General features: G+C 59.2%; 1 protein-coding gene across 2 annotated transcripts in view; it reads right to left on the reverse strand.

Moving 5' to 3' along the window:
- Window positions 1-3,339: 3,339 nt before the first annotated feature.
- ARHGAP19 (Rho GTPase activating protein 19) overlaps window positions 3,340-18,948 on the reverse strand; it is a 17,769-nt gene continuing 2,160 nt past the window's right edge. Inside the window, exons 2-13 of one of the 2 annotated variants that reach the window (XM_019556267.1) lie at window positions 16,193-16,458; window positions 15,347-15,436; window positions 10,477-10,557; window positions 10,012-10,221; window positions 9,043-9,269; window positions 8,470-8,556; window positions 7,543-7,608; window positions 6,743-6,931; window positions 6,451-6,549; window positions 4,892-4,984; window positions 4,235-4,309; window positions 3,340-4,080 (exon numbers count right to left, since the gene is read on the reverse strand). In XM_019556267.1, coding sequence (XP_019411812.1) covers window positions 4,021-4,080; window positions 4,235-4,309; window positions 4,892-4,984; window positions 6,451-6,549; window positions 6,743-6,931; window positions 7,543-7,608; window positions 8,470-8,556; window positions 9,043-9,269; window positions 10,012-10,221; window positions 10,477-10,557; window positions 15,347-15,436; window positions 16,193-16,458 — 1,543 coding nt within the window. In that variant the 3' untranslated portion in view covers window positions 3,340-4,020. The remainder of the gene's footprint in view (window positions 4,081-4,234; window positions 4,310-4,891; window positions 4,985-6,450; window positions 6,550-6,742; window positions 6,932-7,542; window positions 7,609-8,469; window positions 8,557-9,042; window positions 9,270-10,011; window positions 10,222-10,476; window positions 10,558-15,346; window positions 15,437-16,192; window positions 16,459-18,948) is intronic. The other variant, XM_019556268.1, reaches the window with a different exon arrangement.

An 18,948-nucleotide genomic window follows, 5' to 3' on the forward strand; every position in this document is an offset into this window, starting at 1 on the left:
GCCGCCGGCAGGAGGCACCTCCGGGCCCCGCCGGGGCGAGGGGGTCCCGGGGGCGGCCCAGTGCTGATGGACGCCGGAGGCCACGACCGGGCCCAGAGCGGTCGCAGCGCCCCCCCGAGAAGGGGCTCCCGCCTGGGGGGACGGGGCCAGGCGCCAGGCAGTGGCTGGGGGTGCAAATGCCTGTGCCCCGGGGCTGGCAGGGGCCCCGCCTGGAGCCTGGCGGGGGAAAACAACCCCGGGAGCTGGGCCAAGGCGGCTGATCGCGGGACCATCTGGATCGTCTGGTGGGCTCCAGCCCGGGGAGGGGGCGGCCGCGAAGCCGTTCCCAGCCGAGCGGGGGCTTTTGGCCAGGACGGGGGTGGTGTGCGCGGGGGCAGGCCAGGCTCTGGGGCAGGTACCGCCCACGGTGCAGCCCAGGGCCGCAGGACTCAGCAGCACTCGCCGGCAGCGCCAGGCTCCAGGCAGGGCCCCTGCCAGCCCCGGGGCACAGGCATTTGCACCCCCAGCCACTGCCTGGTGCTCGTGCCAGGAGCAGATGCACTCCCTTCTCCCCCAGCCCTTCATTCCCCCTGCACACTGCCCCCCGGGCCTGGGCAACCCACGGCAGGCTGGGGCCGGAGCTCCAGCAAGGGGGACCCAGGGGCTGCGAGTGAGCCCCCCTTGGCTCGGCCTATTCCGTGCCCGCTGGGCCCTGGCCCAGGCACCTGCTTCTCCAGTGACTTTCTGCCTCCCACGGCCCCAGCTCCCAGGATGGGGAAGCAGCTCAGCCCAGAGCTGCTCGCGGCCGCCTGCCCCCGAGGCCAGGCCCGTGCGTGCGTGGCTGAGCGGTGGGACCAAGCACTGCCAGGAGACTTGGCCCTGGCTGAGGGCAAGGGCCTGGGGAGAGGAGCCAGGAGCAGGCAGCCACCATGGGCTGTGGCTGCTGCCCCCGGGAAGGCGCCTCCTTGCCTGACCAGGCCCCTGCAGCCACAAGCCCAGCGTCTGCCTGCTCCCGGCTCTGCTAGAAGGGGTGACCCCAGCAAGGGCCAGCGAGACGCTGCCTGCATGGGACCCTGCTCCAGGCTGGCCAGGGCCTGGTGGCTCTGTGCAAGGCCGGCAGCATTGCTCCGCCCTGGCACGGGTGGGAGATGCTCCCGTGCTCCCTGCCCGTCTTCTGTTATTTCCAACCTGCATCAGCCAGGCCCCAGCCGGCTGCACTCATGCCTGCCCCCACATCCCTCCCTTCGCCTGAGGATGGTGGCAGGCTCCCCCTGCCGCCTGCACCGCGCTGGGCCTCTGCAAAGCACAATGGAGCCGGAGATCAGCCCCAGCGCCCCTGGCAGCAGGCCGCAGTCCTCTGCTTTCACACCCCCGCCAGGCTTTGCAGAGCTGGACTCGACACCCGACAGCTGCACACGACAAGCACACGTGTGTTTGCATGTACACACCTCCCCCACCGTGGGCACAGGCACATGGGTTTATTTCCAGGATGCCCAAGCCAAGGCCCGAAAGCTGCAGAGCCCAGCCCAGGCAGAGCTCCTGTAGGGTCAGGACCAGAGCTGAGTCTTCCCCGTCGCTCTGCCCAGGCCGGGGGCACACAGCCCAGGCCCCCCAGCCCAGGGGGAGCTCCAGGCAGGCCCCTGTCACACTGGGGAAGGGACTGAATCGAGTACCTCGGAGGCTCCCTGGGCTGAGCTGGGCACCTCTGCGTCCTCTGCCCTCAGATGCTCAGAGCAGCCCCAGGACCGGGCCCTGCTGCAGAGCTGGAGCACCGCGCAGCCCAGACGGGCCTTTTAAATCTGAGGTTTCATGGTAAAAAACTCCCCTGGGTCAGATCTTTAGTTCCCCCAGCAAGAAGCTGCAGAAACCAGCCCCAGCCCCACTCCCCTTGCACCAGCTGCACGGGGAAGCCAGGAACAGCTGGAAGGGACAGAAAACCAGGGAAGGTCGTAAGCAACCCAGGGCTCCAGCACCTGCAAGGGCAGGGCACCGTGAGGTGCGGATCAGCCTGGGCACTACGGTAGGGGGCACCTGCCCACCCACGGGGCATCAGAAACATGTTGCAGGCCTCGCTGGACACAGGAGACCCGCTCTGCCCCTGCCAGCTCCCCACACATCGCCCAGGCCCTGCCACAGCCTAAGCATAGAGAAATCCCAAAGCTGTGGGGCTGGCAGGGAGCTGCAGGGTCGCATCCAGTCCTAGCCCTGACAAAACCAGGCCTACAGCCCGGCCCTGGGGAATGGCAGCCAGCAGGAAGCCGAGGCCTGGGAAGGGGCCCGGGGCTCCCAGCCGCTCGCTCTCCCGGCTGGCGCTGGGCAGGGTGGAACTGAGCCGGGCAAACCCAGATGCCAGAGGGTTCCCCACGCCCAGGCCTGGCCCGGCCCCCAGGCCTGCACTCCTGTCTGCCCCCAGCACCAGTGCTGGCCCGCTGCCTGTGGCTTCGGCACTTCTCCAAATCCAAAGGCCAAGGCAGCGAAACATCGTCCTGCGCGACCCTGGGTGCGGGGCAAGGCTGCCTGGTGCTGTGGCTCCCGCTGGCAATCAGCAGACGACTAATTGGATTCCAGCGCTGCCAGGCTCGCCATGGGGCTGAAAGGCATTTATCTGGCTGATTAGCTCTGGATCGCCAGCATGGTGCGCAGACCTCGCCCCGGGGCGCCTGCAGACAGACACTTGGCCGGGGATCGGCTTAGCAGAGCTCTTTGGCTTAATGAGGCGGCAGCCAGCTGCAGTGGGGGCTTGGCTGGGCGGTGGCAAGGAGCTGTCAGCCCGGAGCAGCATGACTGGTGCACTGTGCTGTGCTGGCTCGCGGGCTGCGTGCCCAGCCAGCCTCCGTACCGTGTGGGGAGCTGGGCACGCAGCCTCTCTCCAAACTGCCACCCACAACCCTGCTTCCCTGCCCCCACGCACAGGGCACCAACAGCTGGGCCATGCCCTGTACGGCACCGCCTCGCTGCCCTCCTGACAGGCCTGCCTGCTCCCTGGGCAAGGGTGGGGGAGAGGGCGGCCCCCCACCCGCTCCCAGTGCCTGGAAGCATCACTCTGAACCGGCTGTTCCCTGCCACCAGGCAGGCGAGACCGTGGCTGTGCTTCCACCAGGGAAGCAGTGGGCAGGGAGAGGCCCAGGGCTGCCTGCAGCAGGCAGTGGGGCTGGTGGAAACGGGGCGTGGCAGGCGAGGGCACCGTGCAGTCGAGAAGGCTTTGCTTCCAGCCCCTTCTCCTTCCTTGCACGGCCCAGAGCCTCAGCCAAGGCCCGTACAAGTGATCGGAGCCTGCTCTGGCCCAGCAGCTGCAGCTGTTCCCTGGGCCCACACCCCTCTGGTGCCACCAAGAGCAGGGACGGCAGCCGGGAGCACCGGTAACAAGAGGAACATTTATTCTGGAACCTGCTCCTTCCCCATCTGACACTGATGCACTTCCCAAGCCCTGGGGACCCTCGTGCCCCCCAGGTCCCCACAGGCTGCCCAGACCACGCTGGGTGTGACCTCATCAGGAGGTGCAGAGTGAGGGGGAGCAGGTGGCTGCCCGTCTGTTCTCCCGACAGATCGCACCAGTCAGTTCTGGAAGGGCAAGGCAGCCACATCAGCTGCCAGGATGGGTGAGTGCTCCCTCCTGATGACAGAGCAAGGAGCCAGGAGGGGCAAGTTAAAAGCTGAAGGCAGAAGGGGTGCAGCCGCCTGCGCACTCCAGAGAAAGCCTGGGCATGGGAGCGTGTCAACAGTGGGCTGTAGACAGTCGGCAGAAAGCCTTTTCCCTCTCCCAGGCGGGGCTGCCCTGGGCCCTTTGTGGTGCCAGGGGCAGGCGCAGTGCCAGGTCCTTGGTTACAGTGGTTGGTCCCGTATTAAAATGGAGGATAGATAGATACATATCTGTCTATAAACAGGGGTGCCTGCAGGAGGCCCCGGTCCCAAGCCAAGCGCCGGTGAGTAGGGTTAGAGGGATCAGCAGAGCCAGGTCTCCTCCCAGCTTGAGACGTGGCAAGAACTATTCACAGCTTGCGAGTGCAGATGTCCCTGCTGCCCCGTGCTGGTACCAGGGGCTCAGCAGGACGATGACGACTCCCTGGAGGGCGCACGGGCTGGCAGGCGCTTGCAGCAGTCCTGGGACAGAGGGATGGGAGCCTTTAGTATGCCTGGGACACGGGAAGCCATGGGGCAGTGTGGGGGGTCGCATGTCCCCCCCTACCCGGCTCCTGGCCCTCCAGCCGAGCCCCAGGGCATGGGTTGGTGGCCAGCAGTGTGGGGAAGTCCTCACCTCTTTCCTGCCCTCAGACGATTTCAACCTTGCTCGAGCTGCGTGGGTGGCTGGCGATCCAGACAGTTTCTGTAACTGGACAGTGCAAGTGACTGGTGAGAGCAGAGCGGACCGAGGCAGGGCCTGGCCACCCCCAGAGGCTGCCTGCGGGCAGGCTGCCTTGTTAACAACTGCTTCCTTACTCAAGCCTGGCCCAGGGCTTTGACTCTGGAGGAAGAGCCATTTCCCTGGCCATGAGAGCGTAGATCAGCCCCTCCCCAGCTCGGCCTAGAGCTGGGCCTGGTGCTGAAGCAAGAGGCAGGACAGATCTGGAGACTGATATGCCCACGAGACTTTCAGAAAGGCTGGAGTGCCCAGAGAGGGTGAAGGAGAGATCCAGGGCACTGAGACGCAGAGGGAGGAGCTCAAAGGCAAGAACAAGGGAACGAGGCTAGTGTCACCGGGGAAGGAGTGGGGAAAAACTACAGAGGACAATGCCCAAACAAGTGCAGCAGCAAGATGGGAGCCCCGAGGCCCAGGACCAGTGGTGTCAGGGCTCTGGTCCAAATGCGGACCGAACTGAGGCAGAATCCAGCCAGCACCGTCCTCCTATCCTGCCCAGGCCACGCTGGAAGCCCAGGGCTGACCAGTGGGTGCTTAGAGGGGGCGAGCACTCACCAGCTGTATGTTCTCCTTGCTGGTGTGCTCCGGCTCTGGCGTGGCATCCCGGCTCTTCCTCTCCAACATCACTGGGGTCCCCAGCACCTTCCGCTAGTCAGGAAAGGAGAGGGTTGTTGGCAATGAAAGGGAGGGCACTGGCACAGCCCAGTCCCCATCTCCAGCCTGGGTTGTGCCTCTGGGGGTAGCTTAAACCCCTCCTGACACATGGAGCAGAAAGCGGGGGTGGGCAACCAGCACAGCCCAGAAGCCTGGGAAATACCGCAGCAGGCGGTTGCTGGAAAAAGGCACAAAAAGCAGGAGACTTGGTAGTCCACAGACGCAATGCAAGTCTGCCATGATGCAGCTGCTCAGAAAATGACTGTGGTTTTGGGCTAAATCAGTAGAAGCATTAGGTACAAGATGTGGGAGGTGACTGTGCCTCTGGGACTGTGCATCTGGATAGTGTGCGCAGTTCTGGGCTCCACATATGAAAAAGGACGTGGAGAAGTGAGAGAGGGTCCAGAGGCTGGTGACCTAGATAATCAAGGGCTTGGAAGGCAAGTCCTATGAGGAGAGACTGAAGGAGCTGGACATGTTCAGTTTGCAGAAAAGGTACTTGAGAGAAGACGTGACAGCAGTCTGCAAATCCCTGCAGGGCTGCCAGAGAGAAGAGGGAAGGCCCCTGTTCTTCCTTGCCATGGAGAGAGAAGGACGTGGGTCAATGGCTTGAGGTTGCAGCAAAGCAGATTTAGATTGGAGATTGTAAAACATTTCTTCACCATCAGAGCAGGGAGGCCATGGGAGAGACACCAGGGAAGGGGGACTCTCCATCACTGGAGGGTTCGAGGAGAGGCCGGGCAGCCACTGGTTGGGGATGATCTCGGCACGGCGATACCCATGATCTACCATGGGGATTGCCCAGGCTTCTGGGCGTTGCTGGTTGCTCCCACCCCCTCCCTTTTTTCTGCTCCATGCGTCTGCCCTGCTCTCCCATAGTGCTGGCCAGACAGCCGGCTGGCAACCCAGCGAGGCACCTCACCCTCTTTGAAGCCTCACTGAGTTCCACAGCCGGGATCACAGGACACTGGAGTCTGTCAGCTCAACCATGCTGGCCTGGCCATCAGCCTTCGTGTGCTGTGCCTGCCTCCTCTCAGCCAGGCTGGCACCCAGATGTCTCATGGGCTCAGAACAGCAGGACTAGAAGGGGTCTGGAGAGGGCCCTAGTACAGCCCCCTGCTCAAGGCAGGAGCCTCAGTCGTCTCCTCCCAGGTAAGCAGACTCATCCTGTCCAACTCTCTAGGCCTCATCATGGGCTCCTGGTCCTCTCTGACCCAGAACGGTTCATGGTCAAAGTGCTCAGTGGCTGAGAAGCTGGCATCTGTTTCCCAGCCTCTTCATAGAGGGTTTGCTTGCTCCTCTGAGTACCCCAGGCTCAGCTAGGATCTTTGCTGGACAGGGCCCTCCCTGGGGACTACTCCAGGCAGGCCCAGAGAGGCTGCAAAGGGCAGGCAGCTGTGCAGAGCTGAAGCGTGCTTCCCCTTCCCAGACAGCAGCGACTGAGCACTCCCACCACATACCTTGATGAGGCCACTGAAGGATCGGGACCGGGTGCGCCGCTGCACTGGGGGTGTGGGCACGTCGGCCCCAGGAGTGATGGCCCCAGGGAGTTTGTGGAACTAGGAGGAAACCAAGATCATGTTAACAGAGTCCTGCTAGTGCCCTGCTCAGCTCCAGCTTCCCCCCATCCCAGATCCCAAGAGAGCCCTGCCATCCCCAGTGCACTCGGTATCTAGAGGTCCCCAGCCCAGGACAATACACAGAGCAGAGGAGCGGGGTGGGGGTACTGCCTAGGGCACCCCGCAGCACTACCTGCCGGATAAGCTTCTTCTTCTTGGCCGAGTCAGGCATGTTGTGGACGTGGCGGAAGAGCTCCCGGAGCGCCTCCTCTGTGCGCTGCTGTGTCTCCTGCCGTGGGGAGGGCTCCGGCCTGCCCCGCTTCGGAGACTTCAGGGGCTGCAGCTCCTTGGAGGCAGGAGCCGTGGGCAAGTCCAGGTCATCCTGGCAAAAGGGAAAGGACAGGCTCCCGCTTGCTTACGTTGCCCAGAGCCACTCAATTTGTCACCAGCCCACATCTGCCGTTAGGCCCAAGGGCCAGTGGCCTCGCCACCCCCACAAGCAGGGCAGGGCTCCCAATAAGCTTGCAAAGCTCAGTGCAAAGCTCAGGGGTGGCAGAGGAAGGACAACCCTGCCTCTCGCCTCCCTCCCCTAGCCAGTGCTCCTTCAGCCGGCTCAAACGTCTCAACCACACTTCTGGAGCGGGATGGGAACAGTTCCCTCCCATCAGTAGAGGCTTGATACCACCCCACTGCTGCAGCAGCCTGCGCGACATGGCCCAGTGTGGTCAGGCCAGGAGCCACCATGAGTGGTTGAAGCTCCCATCTAGGGCAGTGCCTCTGCTGCCCACGTTGCACTTGGACACTGCTGCCTTGCCTTGTACTTTGCTCTGCAGCTGCTCCAGCGCTTTCCACTCCCCATGGGCCCTTTCCCATGCTGTGGCAGGGCTGGCTGAGCCCCAGTGCCTGGTGGCAGGTCTGCACCTGCACTCACGAACCCTCGCTGGGGCAAGCTGGCCTACCCCCACCCTTTCCAGGGCAGCCTGTTGAACTCACCTTGGAGGCATGCGCTCTGGAGCTCAGGTACTGCAGCCTGGCGCACTCCCGGATGTACACTGGAGCCTGGGCAGGAGAGGAAGTGGTAATGAGTTCAGGGGAAAGCTATCATTTTGTTTGCTTGGCTCCAGAGAGGAACCATGGCCCCACTGTGAACGTCTCCACAGGCACTCCCAGGAGCCAGCAGCTCCCAGCAGTCCTTTCAACAGGGATTCTCTCTGCTCAGTGCAGCCACAGGAGTCCCTGGGTAGCATGCTCCCAGCTGATGCATAAGACACAAGGGGAGCAGTGCAAAACAGCCCCCACTGTGCTGCCTTCCTGCATGCAAGCGCCTGGGCACCTGCCGAGGCCTATCTGGGGGCAGGACACTCATGCAGGAGGTGCACCCTGGCCAGGGCACACAGGTCTGCCAAGCGCTGCCTGAGGGCACTAGGCCCAGGAGACCCCAAGTGCACTGCAGAGCTGCTCACTGACCTACTACACCCACCATCCCCTCATGTCACAGATGACTCCCTCCCTGGCTGATCCAGCACCTCCTGATGCTCGGCTGGGAACAGCTCCACAGGAAGCTGTCCCTGGAACGACCTTCCTTCCAGCCCCCCAGGCTCCCCAGCTGCGGGGCCCCTGACAGCATGCCCCACAAAGTGGGACTGGGGGTGTATCCCGGAGCCTGCTGGCGCCGATCCCAAGCTGGCCAGCAGAGGGTGATGTTAGGCCACACGGTGCTTGCCCAGGGCCAAGGCGGAAAGGCCAAGCCTTGGCGGGAGACTGCTGTGTCCTGGGCTTGGGCTGGGTCAGTGTCTGAGCCAGCAACCCCTCTCCAATCACTGCACGGAAGCAGCAAAAGCAGGCTCCCGCAGGAGGGTGCACAGACCGCACTGTAGGCAGCAAGGAGCACCAGGGAGAGCAGGGACCTGGGGCCCGCACCTTGAAGAGCTTCTGGGAGTGTTTGATCATGAAGGCGACACCATTGTTGAGCTTGATGATGTTCTCCTGCAGGTCGTTGGCCGTCACCTGGGAGGGGAGACCCGTGGCAGGACAGTTAAGGCAAAGGGCGGAGGAAGGGGCTCTACATCTTGGCTTCTAGGCAGGAGCTCTCACTGCTCCAGCCACTGGTGTTACATGGGGCAGATGCTGTGAGTGGTGCTCAGCACTGTAGAGGTGTACAGGCTGGCACAGGACATAGTCCCTCACTTGCCAGGGCACCTGAGTTGAACAGAGCCCTGCAGTGAGGCTGCCTTGTGAGCCAGGTGCTTCTTAAAACCACTGAGATGTGCAAAGAGAGGAAGCAATGCATATGGCTACTCACATCTGCTGCATGGAGCCCCAGCCCCACCTCCCACTGCCCCAGCAGTGCCAACTGCCCTGTCCTAACTAGCAGCCGTGACCTGCTCCTCCAACCCTGTGCCCACAACCAGTTCTGGTGACCCTGCTGCAGTGCCTTCTCCCATGGCAACCTGGAGTCGCCCAGTGCCGCATGGCTTCCGAAGTGCTGCTTACATTGCGGGGCCACAGGATGTGTGGCGCGAACATGAGGGCCAGGTTGTGGGCAGACATCTTGTTCTTGTCCTGCTTCTTGGCTGTCTGGTAGAGCAGGTCCAGCAGCAGCTTGAGCAGGCTGCGGTTGGGCGCAGGCAGGAGGAGGAAGAGCAGCTGCAGCGCCTCAATCTGCCGCTCCTTATCGGGGGCACCCGTCTTGTTGCCCTTCTCGTCGAACAGCATCAGGTCTGCAAAGGGGGTAGGGGCCAGCTTTCATAGCCCGCATCGAGGAACTGCTCACTTCAGCCCACCCAGCACATGCGACCTCCAGACGCTCCCACCCATCTCTCTCACTTTCTGGTTCCCTTCCTCTGCATAAGAGATCTCGCCTTTCTAAATCCAGCCCTCCTGCTGGTAGGGTCACTAAGCATGTGGGGAAACAGGTCAGGGATGGTCTACGTGCAGTGTTGCTCTGCTGTGGGGGTGTCCCAGGTCTCTGGGCTGTGCCAGTTGCCTCCACACCCCTTTCTGCTCCATGTGGCAGGAGGCTTTTAAGTTTCCCCGAGAGGTGCTGAGTGCTGATGCAGCCCAGGCTGGGGATGGGGCTGGGCTGTGCCAATGTTCCTGCTGGCACCAACCCTGCAGGGTCTTTCCCCTGGCTCAGGCTCAGCCCCACATTGCACTGGGACAGGAAGGGATTTCTCCCCTGCTCAGACTGGTGTGGGCTGCAAGGTTTTGCCTTCCTCTGCAATGGGGGCACGGCCTGGGCCTAGGCTCTCTGGAGTGTCCATGAACCCCTGCAGGTCCCTCCCAGTCCCACGGCTCTAGGATATCTATGAAAGTGCCCTTTTCCCCTGCCCTTGACTGCCTCTGAATTCCTCCCCCAGAGAAAACCACCTCCAGAGACAAATGTGGCTGCGCAGAGTCCTTCGGCATTAGCTGCCCCCAGCCAGCCTGGTCCCCCTGCTTTGCACATTGCTGCCCACTCACCTGCAATCTTGAGGTGGGCAAGGAAGTGCTTGCGTGTGAGCAGAGGCTCCGGCAGCTCACCCAGGAACACCTTCAGCAGCGTGGCCACATCATTGGAGTGGAACTCCCCTGAGTCCAAGTCCACGTCCATCCCACTGTTCAGGGCGTCCTTCAGAAGCTGCTGGCGGACACTGTTCCCTGGCACCCGGAACAAGCCTTCCACACGTAGGTCTGCCCAGAGGGAGTAAATGAGAGTGTCTGTCAGCCTCGTACCGCAGCCCGCGGCCAACCCCATGTCCCATGAACTGCCTGCAAAGCCCAGGTTGCAGCTGGTGCCTCATGTCCCTCCCATATCAGAGCCCCCAGGGGCGCCAGGGCCCCAGCACCAGCAGGCACTCCTGGCTGAGGACAAGCTGAGGGTTCGCTGTTGCCCTCTACTGCACACACCTGTTGGATGCAGCCAGGCATGACAGTGGAGCCACTTACTCTTGTGCAGGTACTCAATCAGCTGAGAGACTTGGGCGATGCCTTCTTCCGTCAGTGGAGACCCGAACACCACCCCTTTGTCTGAAACAAGTGTGGGGAGTGAGCCACATGGCCCAGAACCAGACCTCTGGCCTGAAAACCACCCACCCAGCTCCAAGAAACATTTCCCTGACAAGACCAGGCTCTCCAGTGCAGGGATGGGACAAAGCAGTTCTGGTTCTGAAAACACGGTGCCTAAAGATCATAAATGCCCCCCTTAGACAGGACATGACACGTACCCCCCAGCAGCTCCTTGTGAAGGCAGCAGTCAGAGCCTTGAAGCAGGCCTGCTCTTAACCCAATGCCCATGCAAATGGATCCTCAACAATTTTTTGAAGCGCACATAGGATCATAGAAAATGAGGGCTGGAAGGGACCTCAGGAGGTTGCATCTAGTCCAACCCCCTGTTCAAAGCAGGACCAGCCCCAACCAGATCATCCCAGCCGCATCTTTGTTGGGTAAGGCCCTAAAAACCTCCAGTGATGGAGATGGCACCACCTCTCTGGGAAGCCTGTTCCAGTATTTTACTACACTTCTAGTGAGAAAATTCTTCTCAATATCTAACCAGTTCCCTTGCTGCAACTGGAACCCATTGCTCCTTGTTTTGCCATCTACCACCACTGAGAACAGTCCAGCTCCATCCTCTTTACAACCCCTCTGCAGGGAGTTAAAGGCTGCTGTTAAATCCCCGCTTGGTCTTCTCTTCTCCAGACTAAATAAGCCTAGTTCCTTCAGCTTCTCACCAGTCCTGTACCCGCAGCCCCACAACCATTTTCGTTGCCCTCTGCTGGACTCTCTCCAGTGTGTCCACATCCTTTCTGTACTGGGAGACCCAAAACTGGACACAGGACTCCAGATTTGGCCTTCCCAATGTTGAATTGAGGGGAAGAATCACTGCTCTCGATCTTCTGGCAACGCTCCTACCAATGCAGCCCAGGATGCTGGTAGCCTTCTTGGCACCGAGGGCGCACTGCTGGCTCCTATTCAGTTCTTGTCCCCTGTCCTCCCAGGTTCTTTTCTGCCCATCCAGTCACCCCCAGCCTCCATGGGATTGTTCCATCTTAAGTGCAAGACTTTCTACTTGTCCTTGTTGAACCCCATGAGATTTCTTTTGGTGTAATCCTCCAATTTGTCTAGTTTACTCTGAATCCTAGCCCAACCCCCCAGCATTACTCCTCCTCCCAGCTTGGTGTCATCAGCAAACTTGCTGAGAGTGCACTGCATCCCACCTTCCAGGTTGCTGATGAAGGCACGGAACAAAACCATCCCCAGGAGGAACCCCCAGGGCATCCATTGGATACTGATTGCCAACTAGACATTGAGCCACAGATCACTACTCTCTGAGCCCAATGCTGTAGCCAGTTTTCTATCCCCCATACAGTCTATTCATCCAACCTGTACTCCCTTAGTTTGCCTGCGATAATGTTGTGGGAGATGCATGTGAGAACAGCCACGTTGGAGCCAATGCTCCAGCCCTGCAAAGCCAGGTCTGCCAGGAGCGGCTAAGGGGGGAAAGTCACCCCCAGCACTCCCACTACCTGTTCCAAGCTCTCTCAGGTGGATGCACTGCATGGAAGCAGGGACTTGGGAAGCTCTGGTTGTGGCTTATTAATCTTACCAGCTGTGTAGATGAACCACACAAACATGCTGGACCCAGCCCTGAACTCAGCTGCAGCCCTGCGACCTGACGCTGCCATGCAGGCTGGAGACGCAGTTAAGGGAACAGTTCAGTCGAGCCCACACTGCAAGATTCAATGCTGTGTTTTGGCTTGAGAGAGACTTGTGCCCAGTGAGGCTGATCTCACACAGACCACGGAGGTGGTGGGAAGGGAGATGCCTGCTTGGTGCACAGTGATAGCTGGGCACTGCCCAGGCAGAAGAAAGAACAAGAGAGATGTGGTCAGGAGAGGAGAGTGAGTGCTACAGGTGAAGCCAGCTGCAGCCTGGCTGGGGAATGCCTGTTGGCTCACATTTGCAGACCCTGCTCGAGGAGGCCAGACTAGTGGAATCAGCTCCTGCCTCCCCCTGACCTGCGTGAGCAGAAGTGCGGTGCCAGATGGCCGGACAAGACACAGGAAGAGCGGGAAGCATGGAGGCAAGCTGTCTCATGGTGGGGGGCACCTCACCCACAACCACGGGTGGACTGTCCTCTCGGCAGGTGGAAGATTCCCAGCCACTGGCCAACAATTCAGGCGCACAATTCCTGAAGCAACAAGGCATGAAAACAAGCTGAAAGGGGCAGGCCAGACGGACAGGAGAACAGGACCAGACAAGGGGCTCATTCAAGTGAAACTAGCTTGCTAAGCCAGTGCAGAAACCTTCCTGCCTACAGAGGCTCCAGGGTGGGAGTGTTGCTGTCAAGGAGAGGAGCACAAACACAAACACTGCCACCCGGACTGCCTGGGCCTGTGGTCCATTCCACTGGGCCTAGGTTAGGCAGCCACAGGAGACCAGCTGCCCTCACCACTCTCCTGAAGGAAAGCCCAGCCTCTAAGGCTGACGAGGCCACGGGGCTGGCGTTGGAACAAACCTTTTGGCAAGCAGGCCAATGGAAGGGCTATCAGACATTGTGTCATTTACTGTGCTGCCTCCTGAGAACTTTGGGATACGTCATCAGCCCCCAGGAATTCCCACTTCCTGCTGGTCAAGACGTGTAAGGCCTCTCTTGGATCAGGTACAAGCAAAAAACTCCCAGTTCCGTAGGAAGGAACGGTGTCCGAAGGGAGGAATGGTTTGCAACAGCAAGCTGTCCTTAAGGGAAGAGGCTTGGATATGAGCCAACAAGTTTGGAGCCTTTGGCAGCCAGAAAAAGGCTGAGCAGACACCTGGGGGTATGCTCAGGACGGAGGATTACACAGTTTGGAGGGCTGGACCTGTTCTCCAGACAAGAAGTTAAAATCCAGATGAACACTCGATTCTCAGAAGACTTTGAAAGCACCTGGAAACAGGCACCGAGCTGCAGCAGTCTTGAAAATGCTCTGTTACAGGTAAACCCAGAGGCAGAACCGTCCTGCACAATGGTAAGACCTTCTCATGACAGTGTGCGTCTGCTTCCAGATGAGGCAGAGCTGGGAAGTGCCGCCTCGAGTTTGCAGAGTTTTGAAGAATCATTATTTGCCCTCCCAGCTCCACCACTGCAGACCACAGAGAAAGCTTTGCACTGAGCTGGACGGCTGTTGATCAGATGGGACTGACGTCACTGTCCCTGTGACCAGATGCTGAACCATCTTTAATGCTCAGGCTCACCTCTAAAGATCAGGTAGAGGGGAAAGGGTAAGTAGTGGTAACAAGAGGCGTGAAAAGAAGCGGCCTCCAGAGATGGCAGGGCTCAGGCAGGGGCCAGGGGGCTGCTGTCTGGTTTGAAAATGTGGAAGGCAGTTTCAGGCGAGGCGAGCAATCAGATCCCAGCAGTACCAGGTCTGCCTGGTTCATGGACCGGAAAGCAGCTGCTCCAGGTCTAGAATGAGGATGTGTGGAGCAGGCCACATTGGTTTCTCCTGGCTGGCAGGCACAGTCTGTCCAGGGAGTGTCACAGAAAAGTGTCTCCAGGACAGAGAAAGGATATTGGAGTCAGCAGAGACATCCCCCCAGCCCTGGCATGCAGCCAGCAGGCTCTGAAACATCTGCCAGTGTCACAGTACTATGGCCACGCCACCATGGAAGGATTCAGAGGCCACGTTGAGAAGCATGAGGTCCCAGGGATGTTTTTTGAGGAGCCTGCACTGCTAGCTGGAGACACTCATTTTGAAAGCTATTAAAATGGAGTTCCAGAACAGTACAATCAATACACTTCAAAAAATCCAAAATCAACAGAGATGAGGAAACCTCAATAAGCCTTCTCGAAAGGCCGTTTGGAGAATGTGGAGATTTCTGCATTATCTTTATGAAAAATTCTGCCTGATTTGGTTTCCCCACTATCTGTATTATGTACCAGGTTGGAAGGGCACGTCGTATTTCTCGAGGCACAGGGAAAGAAGAGTTGTACAGACAGCTGGGGACAGATGGGGCCAGCCTTTGGCATGTAGCACAAGGACCTGGCCTACATGTAGACCTCTGTGCAAGCTGCACTGAGATAAGTTGAACCAGGAGGGTAGAGGAGCTGCCAGACTTGCATGGGTGGTGCTTTAGGGCCTGGTACTAGTGGTACACCCTGGGTAAGCCCACGTAAAAACTTTAGGCAAAGCAGTCCCTGTAAAGCTAAGACAGACGGGTAACTCCCTGCCTTCCGAGACCAGGAGAGATTAAAGAGAAGCAAGCAGCCACAGCAGGCAACACTTGAAGGAAACAGGCCACAGCTCCGCCTTGCCAGCAGACAGTTGGGCTAAAGGGGGAAGTGCTGGCCAAAGGCAGGTAAGTACTGGGGGCCGCACAGACAGTTAAATTGTTTCTGCCCTGCTGGGTGAGGAGATAGCAAGACTTCCAGAGGCACCTAGGCATTTCTGGTGAAGGGGAAAGGGAGATCTGAACAGACTCATTTGTGGAGAGTCCTTCACAGCATAGTGCCAGGGCTGGGCTGTGGGCACCAGCTCACGGGGAAAGGAGGTAGAGCACTGGGAGGACAAGGTGTCCAAGGCAGAGCCCGGAGTCCTGAAACAGAAGAGGCCGCTGCAGAGCGACTCTGCTTCCCCCCTTTCAGTCCAGTGAATCTTAAAGGGAGCTGGGAGAGCAGAAGCAGCTCAGGCTCTGCTCTTGCTGGGCCAGGACGTGAAGGCAGGAGGAAACAAATGGAACAGCCCCAGAGGTTGGACTGTGCTCCCTTTGCAGGCAGGTGTGCCACCAACCCCCTGTAACCAGGGATGGCCCAATGTGAGCGCAGGCTGGGGCAGCTTACCTGCACCCGGGATCCCGACCAGTACAGATGTTACTCTTGAGAGTTGAGCCGAGGTCTGTGCAGAGGGCAGAGGGTGGTGCCAAGTGTTGGCTATGGAGATGAGAAGGACGGAGCCTGAGCATTACTTCTTTCCAACACCAATGGTCCTTCTGTGTCTACTCTTGCCACCTTTAGCATTGCCCTGTGCTTAATAGGGACAGGCTCTAAACTAAGGAGAACTCTGCAAGTTGCAGACAGAAACTCAGGGCCACGAGAGGCAGAAGAAAGACCGGACACCTGAATTACTGACACAAGACTTCAGTGTCTGATGGGGTGGGCCTGCCCAGGTCCGATATACCCATCCCGAAGCAGATGGAGCTGGGTTGCGCAGTCTGAGCTCACCAGAGCAGCGTCTGCTTACACTGAAACCACTGGGACCCAAGACTGACTAGAGCTGGGGGAGCTACTGCAACCTAATAATAAGAGTGACCTCTGGGAAACAAGGAGAGCAAATGCAAAGGTCTCCCTGTGGCAACTCTGGGTGCCAAATGCACGTCAAAGGAAGCAGGTTACCTTGCATTCAGCCACTTCTAATGAGCTGCCCTCCTGGTTTTGCCTTGTCGCTCAGGCTAGCAGCCCAGCTGCTGGTAACAGCCCCAGCATTAGGCACTGAGCCAACCTCTGGCCAGCTCTCCAAGGGCTCACACCATGTACAAGGGCACAACTGGTGGGTGCAGCAAAGACCATGGGCAAATTGCCTGCCTCTCAAGGACGGGCTCAGAGTGGGAGTTTGGTGCATGGTACAACTAACTTCCAAGGCCCACATCAACTGGCAGAGCTGGGTTGCTGGCTCTGGACACTGCTCACCTTTCCGCTTCAGAGACATGAGGGACCGAAAGAATCCCGAGGCTGTGCTGGTCCCGCCAGGCAGCTTGGGCTCCTCCTCCCCCATCAGCTGGGCCAGCTCTGTCCCAGGCAGGTCGATGAGCCGGGTGATGTTGCTGACCACGAGCTCTGTGAAGACTTCGGGTTTCTCATGCCGCAGCTTCTCCACAAAGAAGTCAGGGTTGAAGATGATGGGCTGGCCGCGCAGAGAGGGGTCATTGCAGATGACGAAGTTGCAGATGGTCTCACTGAGAACGGAAAAGAGAGAGAGTCAAATTCTTCCTCCCGACTCACTCAGGCAGCTGCAGCCTCCCTGCAGCCTGGATCAAATTCAGAAGATAGCTGCTGACATGAGAGCTGCCAGTGCTCTCCCATCTCCACTGTTCCAGCAGTGCCGGGGACCCGCAGCACCCTTAGCTTGAGTGGATGTGAGGAAATATTTATTCACTGTTAGAACTGTGAGGAAGTGGAGAAGATGCCAGGGAAGGCGGGCTCTCCATCCCTGGAGGTGTTCGAGCAGAGGCTGGACAGTCACTAGTGAGGGATGACCTAGGCGGAGCAATGCCTGTGCTCTGCTATAGGGAAACACTTGGCTGTCCTCTTTCGTTTCTGCTCCATGTATCAGGGGGGTTTTAATCCTCCCCCAGAGGCACTAGGTGCTGGCTGCAGTCCAGGCTGGGGACAGGGCTGGGCTGTGTCAATGCTCCTGCTGGCACCAACACTGCAGGGTCCTGGCTGGAGTGCCTTGCCCCCACACTCAAAGTCAGCCCCATGCTGCAGTGCCATCAGGAAGGGATTCCCCCTGCTTAGACTGGTCTGAACTGGTGGGATTTTGCCTTCCTCTGCAGCAGGGGCATGGCCTGGGCCTGGGCTCTCTGCAGTGCTCACAACCCCTGTGGCACCAGTAAGACATTGGCACCTGCGGCCCCCCTGTATCCCAGGGGCAGGTGTAGGTGCAAAGCCTGGGGCTGTGTCAGGGGTGACTGTGTTGTGTGGCTCTACGGTTGCTCATAGGATTTGTCTGGGCTGGTTTGGACAGGGCTGATCCTGCCTCAGGCAGGGCTGGGACTGGATACGACCCCACAGCTCCCTGCCAGCCCAGTTTCCCTATAATTTTAAGGCTCATCATCACTCAATTTGGTTGCCAGGGCAGTTGTATACAACAAAGAACAGAAACATGGGACTGAGCGGGACCTGGGTCACTGTGTCCAGGGCTCAGCCTTGCAGGTGCCCACACCCAAGCATCCCTTTCATAACCAGCTTACGCGCCATTAGTTTTCTCGTCCCCGTCCTCCTGGTGGGAGGCTGCTGCAGAATCTCACTGCTCCCCTGATTAAGTAATTTTCTGCCTAAATTGGTTCACAGCCAGTTTGCACTCATTTGTTCTTGTGCATGCTCCAAACTCATAGCTAGAAGCTTCCTTTCCTGTGGGGTCAGCACTCTCCTGGGTTTTGCTTCATGTTATAATTAGCAGTGCCTGAGACAAGATACAGAAAACGCCACATGAAAGCTGTCGCATGGCTCCTTGCTGAGCCTTGATAGCAAGATTTCAGGCCACTAAACACCCTGAGAGGGAGAGATCTCAGAGAAGAAGAAAAATGGGCAACCAAATTTCCACCCTCAGAAGCTGACCATTGCTGGACAACAGAGTGGGCCAGGGGCCGATCTGCGGGAAGGCACAGCAGTGTTCACAGACTGTAAAACGAGAGCAGAGCTTGGTGGTCATCTGCACAGCGCTGGCCATGAGGCTCCCCTGAATGAGCCCCTACAGGAACTCAGACTGGGTGGCCCACAAGTGCTTAATTGGCAGCCCGTGGGCTCCTGCCACCCTTATAACTGTGGCTCCCTGCACCTTCCCCTATGGGTCTGGGCATCGTTCCCCCAGCTATCACTGCCTCCTGCTGCTGCCACCAGTGCCATCTTCCTCCATCTTGCCTCCAGGCCACTGGGGTTTGTGGGATCCCCACTCTCTTCTCCAGTTTCTGCTTCATACCCCCAACTGGCAAAAGGGCAGCAGCAGGAACTGTAGGGTTGTGCCTTATTTTGCAGTTGTTTGTCCCTTTAGCTTCCAGCACTGGCAGAGAATCCAAGGAGTCCTCTCTGCCAACATCCGTGCCCCACACAGGCAGTGCTGGGCTACAGGCAAGTCACCTCCAGCTTCTCTCAGACGACTGCGTAGACCGAGCTCCTCGCCCCTGTCATTAGGACACAGCAGGGAGATGAACCCTGGGTCACTGAAGCCGTGCCCTGCTATTGTAGAAGCCCATGCTGTAAGCCCACCCATGGCCTGCTTATGCTGTTTTAAAACTAAATGAGGAGGAGTGGGAACAAGCAACCTGCTGGAAGGGCTTTCCACAGCATCCTTCCTTGGATGACTAGGAAGCTTCTTCTAACGTCCAGTCGAAGGGTCACAGCCAGCTCATGCCCACGTGGCTCCTGTGTCAACACTGTCCCCTTTACCTCCCCAGACCTCCCGCTCTGCCCAGTCAGGGGCATGGACCAAGGTGGTCAAGGGCCCCAAGGCCCACTGCACCAAGGCCCCCCCCTTGCCGGAGCTTAGCAACAGGTAACCTCCCGCAGGCAACCCAGGCTCAACCGCAGCTACTGGCCCCGCTCTCCCCAAGACAAAGCGAAAGGTGTTTGTTGTGGGAGACTCCATCCTGTGGCGCACTGAGGGGCAATCTGCCGCCCCGACCCCTTAGCCCGGGAAGTCTGCTGCTTCCCGGGGGCCCGCATCC

The sequence above is a fragment of the Crocodylus porosus genome, unplaced genomic scaffold (assembly GCF_001723895.1).
Source record: "Crocodylus porosus isolate Cpor-Errol unplaced genomic scaffold, CroPor_comp1, whole genome shotgun sequence".
NCBI classification, from domain to species: Eukaryota; Metazoa; Chordata; order Crocodylia; family Crocodylidae; genus Crocodylus; species Crocodylus porosus.